Here is a 16,871-nt window from a genome sequence, read left to right as displayed (position 1 = left end):
TCTTCAAAAGGAATATCCACGGAATGGAGATCCTTACGCCTCAAGACTATGAGACCAACCCGCGCAAGCGTCAGCGTCGAAGCCCCAGACCCTGCGATGCGTGCCGACGCCGAAAGACGAGATGCGTCACCAAGGAAGGTGACGGCGTCTGCATGTACTGCCAGTTGAGACGTACAGTCTGCACTTTTGAGCAGGAACCCCCGGGAAGAACGTCTATCTCTGGAAGATCCAACCAGCAGAGCAATACAAACGATGATTCCATCAACAGCAGCATCGGGCCAAAGCCTCAGCAGCACATATCACCCCAAGACTCCAGCAGCGTCACCACGCCCAACCAGACTACCGGGCCTGCAAAGAGCTCTGCATCTCTGTCCGACTCGTCGTCCCCCCATACGCCTTACCCGCCTATTTACCATGTCACGGAGGCGGGTGTGACCACCATGGCGATGCGCTGGGACGTGCGGCATCCCAAGACGTCCACCGCCCCTCCCTCTCCGCCGACGCTGGGCTTCCTCCCCGATCAGTTCGCCGAGCTGTACGGCCTGGGGAGCGACATGGAGCCCATCCTCATGCGGCACAGGCCTTACAATCCCGTGACGCACGAGTTCAGCCTCGAGACCCACGCCGTCCGCCGGGTGCTGGAGAAGGATGGCGGCCAAGAGTACCCTCTCATCTTTCACCTGGCCAGCGACGACAAGGCCGTCAGCGAGTGCTGGGGCAACTCCTGCGCCGACAGCATCGAGGACTGCGTGAAGCCCCACGGCCCGAGCCTGATCGACCTGTTCTGGCGCCACGTGCATCCGTGCTACCCCATCATCGCGAAGCATGCTTTCATGCACTACTACAGCCAAGGGCACCGCAACATCCCCGCCTGTCTCCTGGGGGCCATGTATCTGTGCTCGCTGCGGTGGTGGACGTACGATCCGCAGCTGTCGATACGGCAACCTCCAGACGCCACGCTTCTCCGCAGAATCCTCGCCGAGTGCCTACCGCAATCGTACCACCGCCCCCGGATGTACTCGGTGCAGGCGGCCTTGCTGCTGCTGCAGTGCAAGCCTGAGGACCCCCTAAACCCGGACCACACGTACAGATGGGGTCTCACCTGCCAGGCCCTAGCCATCGGGCAGTGTCTGGGACTGCACCTGGACGCGAGCGACTGGAGCATACCGCAGTGGGAGCGCAACCTGCGCAAGCGGCTGAGCTGGGCGCTATACATGCAGGACAGGTGGACGGCACTGGCTTACGGCCGCCCCGTGCACATCCACGACGACGACTGGGCGGTGACGGACATCACGATGTCTAGCTTCAACGATGACACGGCGCCGCCGCTGGTGCCGGATGACGAGCACTGCTCCATCGCCACCACGGGCACACTCCTCTTCATGAAGATGGTGCAGCTGACGCAGATCCTGTCAACCGTCCTGTCAACCTTCTACACGGCTAGGACGAGCCGGGAACAGGACACCGTGGTATTGCACGAACGGGCGCGTCCGCTGCTCGTCAGTCTCAACGCCTGGTACGCCAGCATCCCCGCGTCGCTGGGCATGGAAGTCACATATCAGCGCAAGCTCTGCTTCCACGGCTTCCTTCACATATCGTACTACGGCGTGACGATGACGGTCCTGCGCCGGCTGGTACGCTCCACCGCCCTCCCACCCCGCTGCGACGACAGAGCCATCCTTGCCGGCGTCCGCCAGCTCGCCCTCCAGACGGCCCAGAATGCAATCGGCTTTGTCACGGTGCTGCGCCCAGACCACCTTGAGGCCTTTTGGTACTTCACCAGCCCATACCTCTTCTCCCTCCTGGGGTCCTTCACCACCCTCCTGATCGTCACGTCCCTGTCTTCCTCGGAGCGCAGCTTCTGGGAGGAAACGCTCAACTCGTATCTCTGGAAGCTGCGCATGATGAGCAAGAGCTCCGAACCCATGCAGTATGCCGTCAACCGCCTAGAAGGCGTCATCCTGCGCGGTCTTGAACACGCTCTCGCAGTCAATCTTGATGAGCCAAAGGACGACGTAGATGTCAGCACCCCCACCACGGCGAATTCTGCGACCGGTGCCCCTGAGTTTACAGATTTTGGCGAGTGGAATTTGCCCATGGCCGCGGCCGGCGAGGAGACTTTCGGTATGCTTGGTGCAATGGCAATGCAGAGTGATGCCATCATGCCGAATCAGGATATTGGATATTAGCACTCTTGGGTCCTTGAATGCATATGTGAAAGCGTTTCTAGGCGGGTCAAACATATAAAGGACTTGAACTTGATTAATGAAGTCAATGTACACACAAAAAAGACGTATGGTTTGCAGAATCAAGATAAATCGACGAACTTGCCGCCCAATATGTAGGGTTGGTGGCGGGGCAGCAATTGGCAAGGGTTGCCTCGCAAGTAGATAGCAGAGTCACAAAGAGTACCCGGTGCCAAGTTGAACATAAAAAAGACATCTACTCTTTTTTTTTGGGGTTTAGACATATATATATGCCGAGCCTTGTGAGAAACTTTTCACAATGAGGGACCAAAGCAGGACCGGAGAATGTAGAGCAAAACATCTTTTGACCCTGATGCAAATCATTTTCCGAGGATTTTAAACCTCCAAACTCCCACAGTGAACCCCACGTAGCCGATCATTTATCACACGAGCCGACTCGTTATGAATTGTTTTTTCCCTCCACGTTTAAGAGTACATGTCGATATCCTTCTTTATAAATCGCCATGCATCTCGAGAGTAGGCTTGACCAATGCAATTCAATTTTTTTTGGTTCCCAGTTTCTTTAAGAGGAAGGGGCGGGGGGGGCACCGTCGCGGTCACGGCCACGTCCGAAGCCACCACGGCTGTTACAACACACCAAAATTGTCAGCAGGAAGGTCGAACGAAGTTGAGGGGTCACACAACAATGTCGAGAGAGGGGGAAAAAAAGATCCGGGGGAGACATGGAAACTTACAACTGGGGAGCGTACTCCCCGGGAGCACCACCCTCCTTGCCCTCGCCAGCATCCCGACGCCTGTATCCACCCTCACGGTCACCACGGTCGCCACCGCGGCCACGGCCAAACGGCCTCCTCTCGCGCTCGCCCTCGCCGAGCATGCCACGGGGAGGAGCGTGCGAGCGCTGCTGCTTAATGTGGGTGGCGGGGACAATCTCGGCGGGAAGGTGAAGCCACTCGCGGAGGTAGTCGAGTCCCTCGGGGGTCAGGGTGTAGTAGTACCATTGCCAGGAGAACTGGGTCTTGACGTAGCCGCGCGAGGTGAGCGACTGGCAGGCCTTGATGACAAAGAGGTTCTTGGTGTCGAGGTCGGGGTGCTTGGGGAGGTTGAAGTCCTTGGGAGCCACGAGAACACCCTCACGGAAGAGGTACTGTTATTTTTTCGATCATGTTAGCAAATACGCACGAACAATGACAACGAAGGATCTCGGTTGGCTTTTTTTTTCGAGTCTCCCGAGAGAAGAGGAAAGAAAAGAAATCATCGCTGCGAATGCCATTTACCTCGTGGATCTTCTTGCGGTCGGCCTTAGGGATGAGCATCGTGGCGGCTTGGGTCGGTCGTCTTGTCGATGCTGCGTGGGTGGTGGGTTGTTCGAATCAATGAGAGGATGCCTGGGCTCAAATTGGGAATTTCTTGTGGGCGGAAACCCTACGTTGAAATTCGACCCGGGCCAGGGTGCGGCGGCTGTTGTGTGGGCTGCGGCTGGGTATCACGTGCTGATAAGATATGGGGCTACAAGCGGGGGTTCTCTGAACTGTGGCGCAAGCGCCACCCTTTTGTCTTCAGACCCAAAGTCGCGAGTAATACTACTAGCCAACCACCCGGGGGCGTTGCTAGCAAACAAACAAAAGAAACCACCCCAACAACTCTTGCAAGGCAAAAAAGTCATCATCATTTCAGGTCGCCATAATAGAGGTTCGAATACAGAGCGCATTACTTGCAAACGATGTCGTCGGACAATATCAACGTTCTCCTGACCAGCTTCGCCGGTCTGGGTCTGCCGCCGACCCTTGCGCTGCCCGTCCCAGCAACAACGACAGTATCAGACCTACGGAGGCAAATCGCCCAACGACTGCCGGCATGCGACTCGAGGCTCATCCTCACCACCCTCTCGAACAAGCAGATTCCGCAGCTCTCCGATGCGCCGCTATCAAACTACCTCTCTTCGCCTCAAGATGACTTCCTCTCTCTGCGTCTTGCGACGCCCCTCTGCGGTGGCAAGGGCGGTTTCGGCTCTCAGCTGCGTGCCGCCGGAGGGCGCATGTCCTCCAAGAAGAAGAAGAACCAGGATGACCATGGGTCCAACCGAAATCTTGACGGACGGCGGCTGCGCACCGTGAACGAGGCCAAATCGCTGGCGGAGTACCTCGCCATCAAGCCCGATATGGACAAGAAAGAGAAGGAAAGGCGCCGCAAGAGGTGGGAGCAGATCATCGAGACGGCAGACAAGCGAGAGGCCGAGATCAAGTCTGGAAGCAAGGGACGTCTTGACGGCAAGTGGGTAGAGGATAGGGAGGAGAGCAGCGAGAAGACACGCGATGCTGTCCTCGCCGCCATGAAGGCTGGCAGCTACACGGACAACCTCCTCGGAACCTCGGAGGGATCCAACACCTCTTCTTCTTCAAGCCATGCCCAGAATCTCTCTAGTTCGGAAGAGGACGAGCATGAAGCCAGCTCCAAGGAATCGACACCTCTTTCCGAGCCCGCCAAGCAGGACAAGGGCAAGGGGAAGGCACCTGCTTTCTTTGGATTTGACGAGGACGATGAGTTCATGAGCTCTGATGAGGAGACCGACAAAAAATAGTGTGCCGATTTCTGGAGCTTCTCTTCTTTTCTTTACTTCTAAGAAGCAACACGATGGGTTTCACTGCCAGGCAGGTCACTATGTCGGCGCGACGCACTATGGCTTTGCTAGCATGGCATCACTTGCCGCTCCGCCCCGGCCCGTCCTCAACAGCTGCTTCCACACTGGACAAAAACTCGGATACTTCCCAGCCACGTCCAGCGGCATTATTATTCCAATGGCTGCTCACCGGCCAAAGTGCTCCAGCTGCAGCTGCCAACAAAAAATGTCAAGGGACTATGCAACCGCCCCTTCTATCCTAAAGCTCCTGAAATTGCACTTTTTTTATATGCCATGGAATACGAATAAGACTAGTTTACCAGGATACAGATAATATCGAAGGCGTTTTACAGGCTCTTTATTAGATTCAGCTATATTATATACAGGCCATGAGGAACCTCTACAGTCGTCGGTATACAATGCTCGTACGAGCAACATTTCACGTGTCACGAAACGTGCACTTGTAAATAGCATTTTAATCAAAATATTCATTTTGAAGCCATCTGATACATCTGACTCTAATTGAAACCTGTGCATTGATACAATTCCACTCTCCTATACACCCCACGCAACCACACACTGTCGGCCGCGTTATTTAAGCATCGAGCTTGACGGGAAAGTTACCACCCCCTGCGTGAAATGGTCAGCATGATAAAATCTCGGGTAGAGGGGGGTTTGCTCAAGTTCGACAATGCAAGACATACCACGCTGCTCATCCCAACGCTGGTACCAGTTGGAAGGGCACAGCGAGCGGTAGGCGAACCAGAACTATGGCCGTTGTCAGTATGATGAGGGTCGTCTGGCCGGGGAGGTCCCGTAAAGGCTAGGAGGAGCTATATGCGTACCTGGCGGCAAGGCTCGAAGTCCTCACCCTTGGCGGTGATGCACTTGTGGTAGTCGACGTAGTTCTGCCAGCAGTGCTTGGTCTGGTTGACGTTGGGGAAACGGGCGTCGGTGCCTAGGAGGAGGGGGGGCGCACGTTAGCTATCAACGGGGTCTCGGCCAGAAGAAAGTCGGCGTGATTGATGTTGCGTCTCTCCTATTTCAAGAGAGAACAGCAACGGAATTCACGGCGAATCGGGTCGAGTCATCGTCGTCGGGAGTGGTGGTGGATTTCGGCTTACCGGCTGCGTGACAATGTTAGCCTCGGAATGACGGAAGAGATGATGTGGTTTTTTCTTCCCCTACGGGGTCAGGAAGAGGGATATTTCATCATCCCCGGAGGATCGCAAACTTACCAGTGACAAACTTGAAGGGCTTGGTCACAAGCTCCTGGCCATCCTCGTTCTCGTCGGACATTTTCAGGGTTGAGAGGGGGGTCGGGTGCAATTGAGTGCACTGAGGGTCGGGTAGTTGTTGTGTTGTGGAGGTTGTACGGTAAGGTACGGGAAGACTGGTTTTGTTGACGGAAGAGAAGAGCCCCAGGATGAAGTTAGAATTGGTTACGGGGAGTGGATCGAATCAGGTGGCCTGACATTGGACGCATTGGTCAGTAAAAGAAAAAAAAAGTGTGTATGCCTGAGGCTATGGAGGGAGGCTATGGGGGGGGATTGGGGGAGTGGTCGCTGGTAATCGGTACTAATTAGCTCGGTAAGGCAACCAGGATAACATGGATGATTTGATTCCGAAATTGTGGGCCTTGTCATTGGGCCAGCAGGACCTGTCCACCTTTGTTCCGAGGGGAGACGGAGAGAGACTTGAGTGAGCCTTTTGCTCCAAAATAATATATCACTCTTCGTCATCAGGCGACTTCTCCCTTCCCCTTCTACCGAACCGTCCACCTCGAGTCCTCCCATCAATTCAACCACACACGAGAAACCTCTCCACTCCATTCATCATGCGTTCGACTGCCGCTCTCAGGATGTTCCGCGCGACCCCGCGCATGATGCGCCCCGTGCCCGTGAGTTGCCGTTGCTCCTTTTTTTTTTCTCACAGCCCCCGATCTGTTCACCGGCTAACGACTATTTTTTTTCTTTGAAACCATACAGAAGGAGGACCAGGCCGGTATGTGATGATGAACTACCACCCTGAGAATACGACATCGATTCAATTTTGCCAGACCATATACACATTGCCCCTTCGACGAGACGAAACTGACGAGAGAACACAAGGCCACACAATCTCCCAGCGTCTTCGCAAGCTCAAGCAGGTCCCTCTTGAGCTGTACCCCCTCGGTAAATCCCCCCCCCCCCCTTCCTCTTATTAAGCAGAGGCTTCCCCCATTGCTAAACAATGCTGACATGGACTCATAGCCGTCGTCGTTGGCTTCGCCGTCTGCGCCGCCGGATACTCTTGCGGCCGCAAGTTCTTCGTCGACAAGACTCTCCGTCTCCAGCGCCAGGGCCCTGGCGGCCGCGAGCACTAAGTGTCCGGTGAGGATATACTAAGCTGTCGCTCATTTATTTACTTTGTTTTATTCTACTAGACAGAAGGAGCACACTGTACATGTGACAAAGGGAGAGGAGCCAGAAATAACAAGTTATTTTTCCTGCCACAATTACAGGGAGCCTATCGCTACTACCACTGCTACCATGTGAATGTGATATGCCATCTCGCCTATTTCCTGTGGTTATTTCGGAGATGGGGAAATGCCCCAGACCAGACGCCATTCGCTATGCTCAAGAAGAATCCTTTACAGCATGCTCCCAATCGATATCATCACTGCGGCTGCGGTCCCGCGACATCCAGTCCTTCTAGCCCCTGCATGGGATCGGGGACCGAACTATCCATCGGAGGCTCTGCATCATCCGCGACACCGTTGCCCTCCTCGGCAGCATTTTTTGACAACCAGCCCTCCTGCAGATCGAATTAGTCATGCCGTGGAAAAACAAGCAGGTAGATGAAAAAAATAATCGAGCTCGTCAAGAAGAGAAGGAGAAGAGAGAGGAGACGTACCTGTTCCCACACGGCCGTTTTGCTTCCAAGTCCCTCATCGGCACTTTTGGGCGGCTTTGCTGGTGACACTTTGAGGACCTTGCCAAAAAGCTCGGACTGGTCCATGTTATCAATAGCCTCCTTGGCATCTGCGCTGTCCTCATACTCGACGTAGGCGAATCCCCTGTGAGGGCTCTGGGCATTAGGTGCGTCATTCTTGGGCACCTTGACCTCGACAATCTCACCAAACGGGATGAAGGCGTCAAGGACGTGGTTGGTGGCAGCCAGAGGTGAGAGACCACCAACGTAGACGGTGGCTTTCCACCGCGCCGAGTCTGTCATTGTGTGTGTGTGTTTGTGTGTGTGTTTGCGTTTGTAGAGAGAGTGTGGTTGTTGGACAGGAGGACGAGTGTTGTTTTGTTGCAAGGAAAATCAATAAAGTCACAGTCGATAGAGCAGATGGCGATATCAAACTGTTAAATCAAGGCGGCTCTTTCTCACTGTTGCATCCTGCTAGCTTCTACTCCGTACTTGGCCCAGGTTCGATTGAATCATGTGACTGTCCGCAGCTCTCTGCGCTGTGGTGGGCTTCTGGCGGCTGCCACAGGGGCCAACAACGGTTCATTGGTGGTGGTTCGGTTAGGTAGTGGGGCAGCAAGATTCCTAGCAGGAGCTGACTGCGAGCTCCGCACCGAAGGGGGTGCACTGGGGCTCATAGAGTGGGCGAGGTCGGTGCGTTTAGGTGGCAGTTTAGTGAGAGGGAGAAGGCAGCCGAGGACACGCTGCAATCTGGCATCATAATACCTACCACATTCCCTTGGTCGACGCTTCCTATTCCCCAAGGCCAGCTTTAATGCCCTTCAGCTGGGGGGGTCGAGGACACGCTATCTACCCTTTCACTCTCTCTCTTTCTTCACCATTGTCATCTTCCTCTCTTCCCTGTCGAATTAATTAACGAGACTCTGGACCGCCGTTGAGCCCCCCAACAGCGGTACACACGCATCACATCACCAACCCCTCCTCCTCGGTTGCTCCGACGCAGATATACAACATCACGCCATGGTGCGCCTCAGAGAGTTGCCTCGAACGGCGGCTTTCGCCTGGTTTCCGGGTTCGGGAAAGCCGCTGCTGGTCACTGGAACACGAGCCGGTGCGGTGGACGACGACTTCTCCGATGACAGCAAGCTCGAGATATGGGACCTGTCTCTGGATGATCAGGAGCAGGGCTTGGAGCTCCAGCCTATTGCCAGCATTTCCACAGAGTCCAAGTATGTGTGGCAGATGCGATATATGCAAAAAAGAAGAAGAAAAACCGTTGGTGGGGGGGTTGGCTAGCTAACGACGCGTGTTCTTAGATTCTACGACATTGCCTGGGGCGCCCCTGACGCGGAGCACCCTAAGGGTATCATCGCCGGTGGCTTGGAGAGCGGATCCCTCGACCTCTGGGACGCCGAGAAGCTCATCTCCGGCTCGTCGGATGCGGCCATATCCCAGACCCAGAAGCACACGGGTCCCATCAAGGCAGTCCAGTTCAACCCGCTCAGGCCCCAGATCCTCGCCACCGCCGGCGCAAAGGGCGAGCTCTTCATCTATGATGTTAAAGACATATCCAACCCTTTCCGCCTTGGAAATGCTGCAGCTCGATCCGACGACATTGAATGCCTAGCTTGGAACCGCAAGGTCTCGCACATTCTGGCCACCGGTGGCACGGGCGGTTTCGTCACCGTGTGGGACTTGAAGACTAAGAAGGCGTCGCTCACGCTCAACAACAGCCGCAAGCCTGTCAGTGCCATCGCGTGGGACCCCCACAACTCGACGAAGCTTCTCACGTCCACGCCTGACGACAACACCCCCGTCATCTTCCTGTGGGACCTTCGCAACTCCAACGCCCCCGAGAGGACCCTCCAAGGCCATGAGCAAGGCGTTCTGTCTCTATCGTGGTGCTCCCAGGACAGCGACCTCGCTCTATCCTCGGGCAAGGACAACAAGACGATTGTGTGGAACCCGCAGACCGGCGAACGTCTCGGCGAGCTCCCCGAGCTCACAAACTGGACCTTCCAGACGCGCTTCAACCCCCACAACCCCAACCTGTCAGCCACTGCCAGCTTCGACGGCAAGATTACCGTCCAGACCCTGCAGAACACCAACCCAGACACATCGCAGGCAGCCGCTGAGAAGAACCTGAACGACGAGGACTTCTTCAGCGCCGCTCAGACACAGCCTCAGGATGCCTCGTGGTCGCTAGGAAAGGCACCCAAGTGGTTCGAACGACCCGTCGGTGTCTCCTTTGGCTTCGGCGGCAAGGTTGTCGTCTTCAAGGCCAACCCGTCCAAGCCCGGCCAGCAGCGTTCATCTAGCATCTCGATTGCCAACTTCTCGGTCGACTCTGACGTGTCTTCCGCCACCGAGAAGTTCCAGTCCGCCATTGCCTCTGGCGATCTGACGGCCATCTGTGCCGATAAGATCGAGCAGTCCAAGACGGATGAGGAGAAGGCTGACTGGCAGGTCATGCAGACCCTTGTCGGAGAGAACCCCCGCGGCAAGATTGTCGAGTACCTCGGCTTGGAGGAGGACGATCTGGCCAACGGCGAGGACAAGCCTGAGGCTGACGAGGACGATAAGGGTGAGACCGCCGCCGCCACTGATGAGGATGGCGAGACGGACGAGACGAGGAAGAAAGAGCTGTCCAAGATGTTTGATGAGGGCGATGGCGACGACGATGACTTCCTCAACGGCCTGACGGCCACAAAGGGCGCCAAGACAGACAACCCCTTCCAGCTCTTCAGCGACTCTGACACCTCAGTCGAGAAGGACATCACCAAGGCTATCATGCTGGGCAACTTTGCCAAGGCCACGGACATATGCCTGAAGGAGGACCGCATGGCTGACGCCTTTCTTATTGCCAACTGTGGTGGCCAGGAACTTGTGGACAAGGTGCAATCCGCCTACCTGTCCAAGAAGAGCGGAGTCCCAAGCTACATGCGCCTCCTGGGCTCCGTCGTCAACAAGAATCTGTGGGATATCGTGTACAATGCAGAGCTCGGAAACTGGAAGGAGGCCATGGCTATTCTGTGCACCTTCTCCGACCCCGCCGAGTTCCCCGACCTGTGCGAGGCCCTTGGTGACCGTATCAACGACGAGGGTTCTCGCAAGGACGCCTCCTTCTGCTACCTGGTAGGCTCCAAGCTCGAGAAGGTCGTCTCGATCTGGGTTGCGGAGCTTGAGGAGGCCGAGCAGGCCGGCATCACCCAAGCCGAGGAAGGCTCCACGTTCTCGGTCCACGCCAAGTCCCTACAGAACTTCATCGAGAAGGTCACCGTCTTCCGCGAGGTGAGCAAGTTCACCGACAGCGAGAAGGAGCTGACCTCCGGATGGAAGCTGGCGACCCTGTACGACAAGTACACCGAGTACGCCGACATCCTGGCTGGTCACGGCCAGCTAAACGTTGCTCAGAAGTACCTGGACCTCCTGCCGTCCAACTACGCCGCTGCCGAGATTGCGCGCAACCGCGTCCGTCTTGCTACCCAGAAGACGACGGTTGCGCCGCGGACGGCCGCCGCCGCGGCCGCTAGGCAGCCAGCTTCGGCTAGCCGAACGTCGTCCAGGGTGCCGCCTGGCATGGGCTACCAGCCAACACAACCTACTATCCCGGCCCCCGCCCCGGTGCCTTCTGCCAACCCCTACGCGCCTACAGTCCAGGCTTACACACCTACGCCCCAGGCGTACGCTCCGAACCCATATGCGCCGCCCCAGAATGCATACGCTCCCCCGGCGCAGCCCGGATACCCTGGCGGTATCGCGCCTCCCCCCATGGCCGGCCCGGCGAGAAACCAGACGCCCACGCGGCCCCCGCCCGCCAAGCCCAAAAGCACGGAGAACTGGAACGACGTACCCATGGTCGCGAGGGCTCCTCCTCCCAGGAGGTCAACCCCCAGCGCTGCGCCCATCACCTCGCCTTTCCCCGGCAACCAGCAGGCATCACCTTCGGGACCTCCGCCGGCTGGGTTTTACGGCCAGCGTTCCGTGGCCAGCCCTCCCCCTCCTCCTCCCAAGGGTCCTGCTCCCGCTCGTGTTCAGTCGCCGCTGGCCGGACCTCCTCAGGGACCTCCCCGTCCATCCTCGGCTGCTAACATGTACGCCCCGCCGCCCCCCGCGGTCGGTTCTGCTGCTGGTCAGGCTCACACCCCTATCCCGCCGAGCGCGTCCCCCTACAACGCTCCGCCCACTGGACCTCCCCCGTCCAACAGGTACACGCCTGCGCCTGCTCCCCAGCAGGCCACCCCGCAGCCCGGCACGGTCCCCATCGCCCCTCCACCAGGAGCCGTCAGGCCCCCGCCTGCAGCCAACCCTTATGCGCCGTCGCCTCATCAGCCGACCCAGAGCAACCCGTCCGCGCCTGCTGCCTCGCCATACGCACCCCTCCCTTCGGCTTACGTGCCACCGACGGCTACGCAGACGGCACCTCCCCAAGCTCCTCCTACCGGCCCCCCCACGGGACCGCCTCCCGGGGGAAGGCCTGGACCTCCCCCCGGCGCAGCTCCCGTGGCGACACCTCCTCCCGCGGCTGCTGCCGCACCCCCTCCCAAGCAGAGGCACCCGCCCGGCGACCGGTCGCACATCCCTGCCGATGCCCAGCCTTTAGTCGAGGTCTTCAGCTCGGAGATGCAGCGCGTCGCGTCCAAGGCGCCCGCCAACTTTGCCGCGCAGGTCAAGGACACGCAGAAGCGCCTGGGCCTCCTCTTCGACCACCTGAACAACGAGGAGCTGGTGCAGCCGGCGACCATCGAGCAGCTCTCGCAGATCGCCCAAGCTGTGCAGAGCAGGGACTACGCCACCGCTCAGAGACTGCAGGTGGAGATTCAGACCAACAAGACGGACGAGTGTGGCAACTGGATGGTAAGGAAGAACTCAACCCCCAACCCATACATTCGTGATGGTGTAAGCTGACTTTCTTTCTCCTCAATTTCTACAGGTCGGTGTCAAGAGGCTCATTAGTATGAGCAAGGCGACTCCGTAAATCACCATGACAATGGAAAGCATATGTAGCACACCCACTTTGTTTACGCAAGTTGAATGTTTTTTAATCGCACTTTTTGTTTGTCGTTGCTCCAGTCTACGAATGAGGAACCGATGGATTATGAAGTATGACTGTGGGAGGAGAAGGGTTGCTCTAGACTAGAGATGGTGCATGGTACAAAAGTTGTTATCTTGATGCTATCAATTTATATGTTGTTCCACGTCTTTATTTGTGAGGCTTTCGGCAAAGTAACAGCGACAATACCCAACAGCCAACATCCAGAATCCAGAGAGTGTGGGGATATATAAAGTTGGTCAAGCATCTTGAGAGAGAAACACATTGGAAAAAAAAAAATTACATGGGAAAACAAAAAGTGATTCTGCAATGTCGAATCAGCATATGAATTTCACACGTTACTGTTGGCAAAGTCTAGGCCGATGTCATGTCAAGATTTGTCAGGCTGATGTTGGTATTTTCATATCATGTAGGGTATATATTACTTATACTCGGCCCACGGGAGGCAAATCGAGACGAGGTGAATTCTAGAAACAGAAACGCCCAATGACCCACCCAACACGACAACACATCACCACCGCAACACAACCCCACGAAATATCCCGGCATCCTCATCACGACAACACACAGGACCTGGGCCGACGCGACAAAGCGGTACGAGTGGAGATAGGAAGACAGGAAGATAGAAGACACAAGAGCAAGATGACGGAGACGGCAGCATCAACCGGGAGCGAAGACCCCGCACAGAGGGCGGCCGAACAGGCTCGTCTGCGCAAGGAGCGTCGTGAGGCTAAGCTCAAGGCAGGCGGCTCGGCTCGCCTGAACAAGATTACCGGGCTGAGCGGGAGACCGATGGCAGGTGAGTAGACATGGTGCCGGTCTCTTCTGCCTCTCCACGTGCACTGGGAATCAATACGCTAACGTGACGTGCGTGGGGGGGGGGGGGGACAACAGACTTCGAGCCACCTTCCGCCACCGCAGCTACTCCGACAGCGACGACAGACGATCCCGAGGAAGTCGACATCTCAGAGCACTTCCACGTTCCCAAGACGACTGAACGGGGGCAACAGCGATTGCAGGATCAGGGTGTTGAGCCGGCCGTTTCCGAGGATGCCCTCCGTCAGATGATGCTCGGCATGGGTCCCCCCCCTCCTCTCCAGCAGCAGCAGCAGGGTGATGGGCAGGAGAATGCCAACCCGTTCGGTGGGGCGGCGGGCGGCGACGACCCGATAATGCAGATGATGAGCCAGATGATGGGCGGTGGCGCCGCCGGAGCGGGGAACCCGTTGGCCGGCATCCCCGGCCTCGGAGACGCCCTCGGACAGAAGCAGAAGGCCTCCCCGCCGGACATGTACACGTCTCTGTGGCGCCTGCTGCACGGCATCGTCGCCCTCGGGCTGGGCCTCTACATTGTCGCGCTGACGCCCTTCACCGGCACGAGGGCGGAGAGGGAGTTGGCTGCCGCGGATGAGATACAGGAGAATGAGGAGCGCAAGAGGCTGTTCTTCTGGGTGTTTGCCACGGCGGAGGCGTGCCTGCTCACCACGCGCTTCTTTCTGGACAAGGGGCGGGACCCGCCGGCCGGGATCGCATGGACCGTCTCCGGCTTCCTGCCTCAGCCGTTCAAGGGGTACGCTCAGATGGTCATGAGGTATGGGCAGATCTTCACCACGGTCAGGTCGGATATTCTCGCCTGCATCTTTGTTCTGGGGGTGTGTGCTTGGTGGAGGTCGTGAGTCATGCCTGAAGTAGCAAATATCAGAGGAAGATATTGATCTATTATATACAGAATACATGCATGAGTAAGATTAATGATATTGTAATGACGGAACCTTGATAGACGCAATCCGGAATTATAGAGAGAGAGAGAGAGAGAGAGAAGAGAGAAGGATGGTCACATCTTCATGACGGTACCCATCAACCGTCCCAGCACACCGCGCACCCTCTGAGGATTCTCGAGCACGCACGTCATGATGATGGCCGCGCTGGCGGCAAACACGGCGGCCTCGCGCCACTGCTTGTCGCGGGGGTACCTGCGCGGGACGACGGTGCCGAGGGCGCGCGGCGCGACGAACAGGGCCATGTCCTTGCGCCTGGAGGCCGTCTCGATGAGGACGCTCCACCCGCACAGGACGCATCCGGCACCGACGCAGAGGCCCGAGTCGATGCGCTGGCGGGCGCCGACGTCCTTCCCGACGACGCGGGGCCCCACGCGGGTCCTGGCCAGGCAGACGCCATAGTAGAAGAGGGTGATGAAGGCGCCCAGGAAGGCCGACGACCGGGCCGACGACAGCACGGCGAGCAGGACGCCCCTGCGCGTCGGGCGGCGCAGCCTGAACGCCAGCGCGAGCGGCAGATACGTGTACATTGACCACCTGAAGGAGCGGGCGAAGCGGCTGACGGCGTGGTACTCGCACGAAGGGCCGCAACCCATGTGCACCATGTCGCAGGGGAAGGGGATCGTCTCCGCCGGGTTGCCCCAGGTCCGTGGCCACCCGTAGTCGGCGCACATGGATCCGAGGACGGACGACTTCGACTTCCCTCCGGCCTCTTCCCCGTACCGGAGTTCGCCTCGGTGGCAGCTCCGGAGCGCCTCGATCAGGCGCGAGTCGACCGACGCCGCCGACGTTATCCACTTGTCGTAGCTGCGCGGGAGATTGGTCGGGTGGTAGAACCATGCCCACATTATGAAGGAGCATGAGACGATGAAGACAGAGGGGTCAATCATGTTGGTAGCCAGCTGTTCCAGCTGTTTTAACGCGTGTTAGTCTTGTTGCCTCTTTTTTTTTTCGTTCTTCTTCTCCTCTCTACTTCTTTTCTCCTACTTCTCGTGCTGCTGCTGCTGCTGCTGCTGCCCTTACCTTGGTCCATTTTTTGGCCGCCTTTCGCCGGGCAGAGTGTCGGGCCCAATACTCCCCCACGAGCACATCCATGGCCCTGGTGGCGGCAAATAGAGTGAGGTCCACGGTACGTCCGCCGTGAAGTATCTTTTCCCGCTTTCCGTCCTCTCCCACCGGGCCTGCCTCTGTAAAGGCCGGACTGTCCTTGGAATGAAGGAGGCGCATGCCTAGCCAGGCGGAAATGAAAGTCGCCAACCATCTAGCCAGTCTACGAGTCAAGTATGCGTCAGCATCCCCGCCATGAATCTCGGTAGAGGAGAAGAAGTGTGCATGTATGTGTATGTGTGTGTGTGTGTGTGTGTGCGTGTGCTTGCAGTACCTTGTACGTGAAGTCTCGTCTAGGCTCTTGAGTAACAATTGTAGCATCTTGGCCAAGGGACCCTAGGGATGGCATGAGCTATATGTGGAGAGAGAAGAGAGAGGTGTGACGTATTACCATGAACCACGTGCTCCCGCCTACGAGGACGGCACAGAATGTCGGGAATCTCTGGAAGTCGAATCCCGTACGAATGATGTACAGGGCTGACTGGCGGAATGACGAGGTATCCCGATCTCGGCCCTGCGACAGACGCCTCCTCTTCCGCCTCGTCAGACGCTGCAGTATGAGGGTCAGGAGACGCGGTCCGACGGCGGATGCGTAGCCGAGCAGATACGCTCTGATAAAGGGTCGCAGGATGGGCGGAATGGGCGAGAGATTCAGGAGCCCATTGCTACTCTTGAGGCCTCTGCTGCCGTCTCTGACGTTGGGCGCGACCAGGCGCTCTGGAGCTGATGCCATGGCACGCGTCGGTTGGATATCCGACCAAACCTTCTCGTTCTTTTTCTCCGCTTCCCCTGCTGTTATGAAGGGGAGATCATGGGGGAAATGATACGGCAAGAAAAGACGCGGATGATGAGAGGATGGTAATAATGATGGCAAGGGCGAACATGCTTTATGTTTCAATCTCTGCCATTAGTGATCGGCGGCCTACTGCTATAGCGCGTGACATGTGATCGACCCTTTTCGGTATACAGGGACGGACCCCAGCTTTTTCCCTCTCTGTGTTGCCCTGGCACCGAGTACATGATCTCGTGCGTTTCACGGCACTATAAGAGCAGGAAAAATGAACAAAGAAGGAAAGTCATCCAATTCAAGTTGAGACGAATTGAGAACTGATTGGCCGACAGTCATATCCTTCCCAGCCTCTTCATCATCCTGGCCATACTAGCACATACATCGCGCTATGGGGGGGGAGGGG

At 57.2% G+C, this 16,871-nt stretch overlaps 9 protein-coding genes across 9 annotated transcripts; 5 read left to right on the top strand and 4 right to left on the bottom strand.

The window, feature by feature from the left end:
• Nucleotides 1–23: 23 nt before the first annotated feature.
• On the top strand, nucleotides 24–2,189 carry GMORB2_5518 (Fungal trans; the record flags this gene model as incomplete). Its single annotated transcript, XM_035467488.1, has 1 exon — nucleotides 24–2,189. The coding sequence occupies one exon, from the start codon at nucleotides 24–26 to the stop codon at nucleotides 2,187–2,189; it is 2,166 nt and encodes a 721-aa protein (XP_035322454.1).
• Nucleotides 2,190–2,937: 748 nt separating this feature from the next.
• On the bottom strand, nucleotides 2,938–3,523 carry GMORB2_5517 (small subunit ribosomal protein S10e; the record flags this gene model as incomplete). Its single annotated transcript, XM_035467487.1, has 2 exons — nucleotides 2,938–3,354; nucleotides 3,485–3,523. 2 exons carry the CDS (start codon nucleotides 3,521–3,523, stop codon nucleotides 2,938–2,940), a joined length of 456 nt encoding a protein of 151 aa, XP_035322453.1.
• A 407-nt stretch (nucleotides 3,524–3,930) lies between these two features.
• On the top strand, nucleotides 3,931–4,788 carry GMORB2_5516 (SDE2 telomere maintenance-like protein; the record flags this gene model as incomplete). Its single annotated transcript, XM_035467486.1, has 1 exon — nucleotides 3,931–4,788. The coding sequence occupies one exon, from the start codon at nucleotides 3,931–3,933 to the stop codon at nucleotides 4,786–4,788; it is 858 nt and encodes a 285-aa protein (XP_035322452.1).
• Nucleotides 4,789–5,422: 634 nt separating this feature from the next.
• Nucleotides 5,423–6,126, bottom strand: GMORB2_5515 (cytochrome c oxidase subunit 6b; the record flags this gene model as incomplete). Its single annotated transcript, XM_035467485.1, has 4 exons — nucleotides 5,423–5,457; nucleotides 5,532–5,595; nucleotides 5,673–5,785; nucleotides 6,066–6,126. The coding sequence occupies 4 exons, from the start codon at nucleotides 6,124–6,126 to the stop codon at nucleotides 5,423–5,425; spliced, it is 273 nt and encodes a 90-aa protein (XP_035322451.1).
• Nucleotides 6,127–6,664: 538 nt separating this feature from the next.
• On the top strand, nucleotides 6,665–7,192 carry GMORB2_5514 (uncharacterized protein; the record flags this gene model as incomplete). Its single annotated transcript, XM_035467484.1, has 3 exons — nucleotides 6,665–6,727; nucleotides 6,816–6,831; nucleotides 7,080–7,192. 3 exons carry the CDS (start codon nucleotides 6,665–6,667, stop codon nucleotides 7,190–7,192), a joined length of 192 nt encoding a protein of 63 aa, XP_035322450.1.
• Nucleotides 7,193–7,485: 293 nt separating this feature from the next.
• GMORB2_5513 (RNA recognition motif) lies at nucleotides 7,486–8,043 on the bottom strand (the record flags this gene model as incomplete). Its single annotated transcript, XM_035467483.1, has 2 exons — nucleotides 7,486–7,623; nucleotides 7,723–8,043. 2 exons carry the CDS (start codon nucleotides 8,041–8,043, stop codon nucleotides 7,486–7,488), a joined length of 459 nt encoding a protein of 152 aa, XP_035322449.1.
• A 717-nt stretch (nucleotides 8,044–8,760) lies between these two features.
• GMORB2_5512 (protein transport protein SEC31) lies at nucleotides 8,761–12,718 on the top strand (the record flags this gene model as incomplete). Its single annotated transcript, XM_035467482.1, has 3 exons — nucleotides 8,761–8,969; nucleotides 9,057–12,597; nucleotides 12,674–12,718. The coding sequence occupies 3 exons, from the start codon at nucleotides 8,761–8,763 to the stop codon at nucleotides 12,716–12,718; spliced, it is 3,795 nt and encodes a 1,264-aa protein (XP_035322448.1).
• Nucleotides 12,719–13,435: 717 nt separating this feature from the next.
• On the top strand, nucleotides 13,436–14,469 carry GMORB2_5511 (GET complex subunit GET2; the record flags this gene model as incomplete). The annotated part of the gene is made up of 2 exons (XM_035467481.1): nucleotides 13,436–13,592; nucleotides 13,688–14,469. 2 exons carry the CDS (start codon nucleotides 13,436–13,438, stop codon nucleotides 14,467–14,469), a joined length of 939 nt encoding a protein of 312 aa, XP_035322447.1.
• A 158-nt stretch (nucleotides 14,470–14,627) lies between these two features.
• Nucleotides 14,628–16,411, bottom strand: GMORB2_5510 (uncharacterized protein; the record flags this gene model as incomplete). Its single annotated transcript, XM_035467480.1, has 3 exons — nucleotides 14,628–15,482; nucleotides 15,595–15,879; nucleotides 16,070–16,411. 3 exons carry the CDS (start codon nucleotides 16,409–16,411, stop codon nucleotides 14,628–14,630), a joined length of 1,482 nt encoding a protein of 493 aa, XP_035322446.1.
• Between the last annotated feature and the right edge of the window lie 460 nt (nucleotides 16,412–16,871).

The sequence above is a fragment of the Geosmithia morbida genome, assembly GCF_012550715.1.
Source record: "Geosmithia morbida isolate 1262 chromosome Unknown scaffold_4, whole genome shotgun sequence".
Classification (NCBI taxonomy): Eukaryota; Fungi; Ascomycota; class Sordariomycetes; order Hypocreales; family Bionectriaceae; genus Geosmithia; species Geosmithia morbida.
The sequence above is the reverse complement of the archived record's forward strand: the minus strand, read 5'-3'. Positions and strand labels throughout refer to the sequence as shown.